We start from the raw sequence: 6,177 nt of genomic DNA, 5'->3' as shown, positions 1-6,177 counted from the left end.
GATCATCTGGGACAACTCTCCGCGGTGGCACAAAATCTGACTAAACCGGTTACAACTGCACAGAAACTTCGCTCGTCCGACAATCAAGTCGTCTATCTAATGGCCGATGTGGGCGACTGCGATGGGCGTGGGGATGAAGTCATCGGTTTGCTAAAGATCGGCACCAAAGATTTGTATCTGTTTGATGAAGTTGGTCAAACAAGAAAAGTCGACAAAGCTCCCTGCATACTGGATTTTTATATACACGATTCCCGACAGCGCACAGGTTTGGGGAAGAAACTCTTTCAAACCATGTTGAGCGAGGAGAAGTGGGTGCCCGTCAAATGCTCGGTGGATCGGCCGTCCGAAAAGCTGTTGGGATTCCTCAAGAAACATTACGGTCTGGAGCGCACAATACCGCAGGCGAATCATTTTGTACTCTACGACGGATTCTTTGAGCGCGAGGGGGAGGGCAGCAACGAGAAGGCAAGTGATGTGACGCGGTCACGAAAAATGCTTATGGCCAATAGATATCTGTGATTGGGGTAGCCATAAGGAGCAGTTTGTAAGAATGAAAATATTAACAAATTTTAGGAACCCAAGAAAAAACGATATCCAATCACAATATAAACATACAAATTTATTAAGTTCTGTTAACGAAGGAAAACAAAACGAAACGCCTGGTTAAGCCCCAGACTCAATTGTGCGAGTATTTATTTATTACCCGTCACTCACTAATCTAAATTCAACCGGTGTTGGTTTTGTATTTTTACTTTTCACTAAAGAGCGCTCACAAGAGTTGAACGTCAAGCGCCGTAAGAGCAAAGGTAGTTTTTAAGAGTTCAAGGTAGACGCGCGCACAACCTACGCTTACACTCACATTGCTCAGATGTTGTTGGCTCTAGCCGTTTGTTCTTTGTTTAATAACAATTTGTCACAGATTGAAATTGCCCGTGGAAACAAGTTTTCGTACCAGACAAATAAAAGTTTGCTTGCCACAACAATCCTGTCTTTCAACGCTGAGTAGCGGCTAAGCGTTAAAGCCAGCTCTAAGTGAATTGTAAACATAGGCGCTTTACTTGGGAAGTCACGTGGTGGTGAGCTATGCAAAATGTGAAGTGTGGTATGTACATACATACAAATTGGTAAGTACTTGGTCAAGTTGCAAGTTATTTTTTAATAAGTCAGTGGCATCAAGTAAAAATTAAGTTGGCACGGCTTTTTCCATGTGAAACAGAAAAGTAGCAGAGTGTAAAGTGTTTTAATTAAATACTAGTAAATAAATTCTATTTAAGTTTCAGAGTTGCTTGAACACACTTTTATTGATCGTCGGTCTTGTTATCGTTGCGATTTCAAATTCTACTAAATATACCCACTGGGAAAATAGGTAAGCACCTTACGAGGTAAGCCATGTTTTCTTTCAGTTTTTAGTATCAAAATTGTCATCATGGCCAATGCCATCAGTTCTCTTCCTTTGGTTCGACTTAATTGAAGTACAGCATGTTCCTAAAGCTAGGCCAAATCCTATTAGTTGAGCTTGATGACAACGATTGAAGGATTAGCTGATCCAGGCGGAGCTAAGAAGCCGCTACAACAATTACAACTACGCCAAAATGGCAGAATGTTCATTGTGAGGTCATCGATGAGGTTATTCACGGCGACCATTCAAATGCTGGCCCATGAAGCTTAAGCTCAGACATTGGGCTTCATGTAAACATAAAAAGTTAGCCTAAGCCTTTGCAGTGATGAAATAAGCTCAAGGTCTGGAATTTGTACAGAAAATCGAATCGGAGCTTAGGCTCACTTTTTGTGCATAAAGCCCTCTATTTCTGTAGTACTAACGAAGTAGGAGCTTAAGCTCGAATATTTTTCAATGAAAACTTAGTCGGAGTTTGGGCTCACTTTTGCTTCAGGTAAGTACTGTGACAATATACATATACATGTATGTACATGCGTATGTATGGATGTACAGAGGTGCATAATCTTTACAAATATTAAGTAAATGTGGACATATGTATGTATGTGCGTAATCACCTGCATAAATTGTTTGTTTGTATGAACGTTTGAACATTATTATTATATGAACGTGTAATAAATGGAAGGGCTGCCGAACTAGGTACTTACTATTTATCTCTCATCTCGACCTCACTCCCACTGGCAAAGAGCCGCATCGCCAAGCTCAATCTCTGCAAGTAATCTCTTAAAACTCATTGTCTGCTATTCGAACGCTCTTTTTAGCCCTTCACTCACATAAACAACAACACTTTGTTCCATACGCCTCTTCTCAATGCTGAAATGTGTCCTCGCAATTTGTGTATATTTTTTTATTGCCGCCTTAATAAAATTGTGCACCTCCTCCCCTTGTCACTCCTGCAGCTCGTTGCGCTTTGCTGATTACTCAAAAGTGTTTTTCGAGGCGTTTATAAATGAGTGCGACTGCTGTGACAATCGAGCGAGCCACCGAGCGAAGCGACAAGCAAACGCACAGACGGACGGGCTGCAACAGACTACAGACTACAGACTTTAGACGACTACCAACTAAGCAGTCATCAAACTAGCCAAATGCGAATAGAGTCCACTGTATTCGTATATAAAAAAGCGTCTTTTTTATGATGTCTGAATGAGTATGTATGAGATGTAATAAAATGTTCATTTTTCGTCTAATGATGAGGTGTTCCTGTAATCATGTATGCTTTACCTCGACTGATACTCGCACTAATGAGAGATTATAAATTATAGAAATATTACCCGTATTTTCAAATGAGATCGCATGCATATATATTGATATATGTATGTAGGTATATACATTTGTAAATTGCATCTCCTTCTCCCCATAACTACGTACATCGATATATCGAAATTCACCTTGATAACTTCTATATTACCCGTACATACGTAGTTAATAAGAACTATGTATGCAGAAAATCTGTTGAGATTCAGAAATGGTCCTGGGAAGTATTGATAATGTTGTAGCGTTTAGAAATTGAGAATAATCAGAAGACCTAAGAAAAATGCCTAAATGAAACACTGTGCTTCTTTTGAACTTAGGAGATTTGCTTTTAATTGATTATAGAATAGATTGACACTTACATATACAGTTGTGGTCAGCTGATTAAGTCAAGTGACACTTTGTCTAGTTTTGGCTATTTTTCTTTTGTTTATTTAATGTTTACATTTTTTTATAAAATTCTAGCACTTTACCTTACCAACCCCACATAAATCCACATTCCAAACCTCGTACAAACATTATGAAAATTCAAAAAACTTTAACATTTGCACCCAAAAATTTTAAACTTTTTATTTAGAATTTTTAGAAAACTTTAGGGTATGCAGTTTTGTAGCTCATAAAATTTTAGTAGGTTAAAGTGCAAATTTCAAGATGCTAGAAAATCCCGTTGATTTTTAATATATATATTTTTTTTTGCTGATGGTGCTAAGCATTTTCTCCCATACAAATTAATTTGTCGAGCATATTTTATATGGGGGACAATGCATAACACCGCCAGGCAAAAAAAAAAAATATTAAAAATCAACGCGATACTCTCATCAAAACTGTTTTTTTTTTCTTAAATTTCTGCTTGATCTACGGCAGCGAGGATTGTGCGGGATGTCCCCTCTAGCCGCATTTTCATCAAGGACTTATTTTTCTACACTTATTACGAGGTTTTCAGTTTTAATTTTTCGTAGAGCGGTTGTTTGATCGTGACTTAGCCATATATATGAATTATAAGTGTATTTCCCGCTTTTTAACTACGACTGGACGGTTTATTGACTCGGCTTCGGACCCTCCAAGAGATGTCCCAGTCTTTGCCAATTCATCAGCTCACACATTGCCGTATTTTTTCCTATGGCTACTTCCGCTTAGGAGAGATGTCCAGAATTTCAGAGAGTACACCCTCGTTCATACCGTATTCCATCATGGACTCTTGTGTATAGATTCCAGCTGAATTCTCCTTGATTACCCATTCCCGTCTAGAGGGGTACTTCACCTGAAAGCTAACGTAGGAATTTTGCCTTAATTCTGAGTTGTCAAGAGTACCACTATGTCGATATTGCTGGAACTTCAAAATCCTGAATCTTTGAGTCTGATTGTAGATATTGCGCATGTGCGCAGAATCAATTTATGTGCATCGATAGGACACGACTTAATGGATCCTACAGTACCTACACAAGCTGCTCGCTGAACGCTACGTACTTCTCTGACGTTGTATTGCTGGTCCTAAGCGCACTTTTCGATGCCAACGAGTATAACCTGAACGATGATCCCTCTAAGGTTTCACTTATTGTTGAAGAAAAGAGACCAGCCTCACCGTTTTCCTAGCGTTCCAGGCGGATGTCGTTGATTGTCACTACCCAGAGCAACGACGTTCGAAGGCCTCCGTGGGGAGCAGTGTTACTGCATATAGGGTCTGCAACTTGACGTTTTCGAGACTTTTCCCAAAAAGTACACCTGTCATTTCTGAACCTTAAAAACCCCGCACGAGCGATAAAATTAACTTTAACGAAGAGAGAGAGAGGCTGTGCATCAAAAACTCAATGGACTTCATTTAAAATTTCATGGGAATCCAAATGACTTTTGAAGCTTCCCAATATTTAAAGTTTAAATTGCTTTACGCACACATGCTCTACGCGTGCTACCTTAAGCTTAATGATTTACGTGAATCAATTTGAACAGCACTGTTTTCTAATAAGCAAACAATTACGGTTCTATAAACTCTTAATGTTTGGCAATTATCGTTTATCAACGACCGAACAATTTTAGATAACCTTTGAAATTATAAATGAAAACTACTTTTAATTCTACAATTTTAGGTGAAACGAATTTCTAATGTCTTCTTTAAACATTTCCAATTGCGTAGAAAACTCCATTCACATGGCGAGAGTGCGCGAAAGCACTTGTAACCCCACATTGCATTGTGTACCCTCTACTACATATGAACTTGTATGAGAGTATAGACAGAGACAGCTGCAGTGAGAGTGAATTCAGTGAATGCCCATAATAATGAGTGCTTTCGTTACAGTTTTACTAATGGTACAATGAAATGCTGTCAAAATTCAAAGCAAACATCATTTTTCATAATCATCATCAAATATTTATGTAGGTAACAACAACAGCACACTTATCGGAGTTTCGAGTTCGGTTATCCGCACCGGGATATGGTATGTACATAGGTGGTTTGGGGGCAGGACGCAGAAGAAGTAGAGCCAATGCACTGACTCAGAGGCAACACAGTTAGAAATAGAGTTCATTTGAAAGGCAAGAAAGACAAGAACGAAAGAAAGTGAGTGAAGAATGAAATGGGCGCGCATTATGGCTTTTTGCTACGTTTCTACGTTTGATTAACCTTGAAGGCATGGCTGGAACGCCGCACCGCAAAGCAGAACGGAATGGATGGAATGGATGGAGCAGCGGACGGGGCACCACCATTGGCCGTATGTGGAACGGGAAGCGGGAAAAGGGCAATGGGCAAAAGGCCTATGGAGTTGGCCAACGCAAGTTGAGCTATTTAAGTTAACATACTTAGGGTTATCTTTCGTTTTGTGTTTCAAGTTTTTGGTGCAGCGCCCATTCCATGCCTAACTTCTTTTCTTCGCTAATACAAATGTATGTATTTGGGTTTATATGTATGTAGTTGTGTGCATCCACGGCCTTACCCGTAGTATTTCTCATGCGTTAGAACTACACATACATACATATCCATAGATATGTGACAGATGATGGAATAATACTTACTTTACGTACGGCGGCAGGTTCTTCTCGTTCCCATACAAATCAATCTTTGGTACTCTTCATAGCTGGCTTTGCTTATCTTTTTTTTGTTTTTTTGTTCTGACTTAAACACATTAAGAACAAACAGCTAGCAAAAACACCAACACCATAACCATAACCATAACCGAAAGCATCACCAGCAATACATACATACATACATATGTATGTACATAATCGTTCGTGCTACACGCTTGTGTTTTAATTTATCATTTCTGGACATTCATTTGCTTGTAAACAAGATATTAATTAATCTGGCTTATATTAGTTTCATTAGCAAACATTAATTAGGTACCTTCGGAAAGCTAACCACCTACTGTTTGCTCTTACAGTTTGACGATATGAGTTTGAGGAGTTGGAGTGGAGCCCCAACTAACTGATGAATTAAACAGATCAGTTTGGCTTTGGGTGTACATATTAGGGTGGATCTA

The 6,177-nt window shown here is 39.1% G+C and overlaps 1 protein-coding gene across 1 annotated transcript; it reads left to right on the top strand.

The window, feature by feature from the left end:
- Window positions 1-6: 6 nt before the first annotated feature.
- On the top strand, window positions 7-519 carry LOC118755298 (alpha-tubulin N-acetyltransferase 1-like; the record flags this gene model as incomplete). The annotated part of the gene is made up of 1 exon (XM_036490144.1): window positions 7-519. A coding segment is annotated over one exon (513 nt), but the record flags the coding sequence as incomplete, so codon positions are not given.
- Between the last annotated feature and the right edge of the window lie 5,658 nt (window positions 520-6,177).

This window comes from Rhagoletis pomonella, unplaced genomic scaffold (genome assembly GCF_013731165.1).
Source record: "Rhagoletis pomonella isolate Grant_MI unplaced genomic scaffold, Rhpom_1.0 Rhpom_scaffold_05831, whole genome shotgun sequence".
NCBI classification, from domain to species: domain Eukaryota; kingdom Metazoa; phylum Arthropoda; class Insecta; order Diptera; family Tephritidae; genus Rhagoletis; species Rhagoletis pomonella.
The sequence above is the reverse complement of the archived record's forward strand: the minus strand, read 5'-3'. Positions and strand labels throughout refer to the sequence as shown.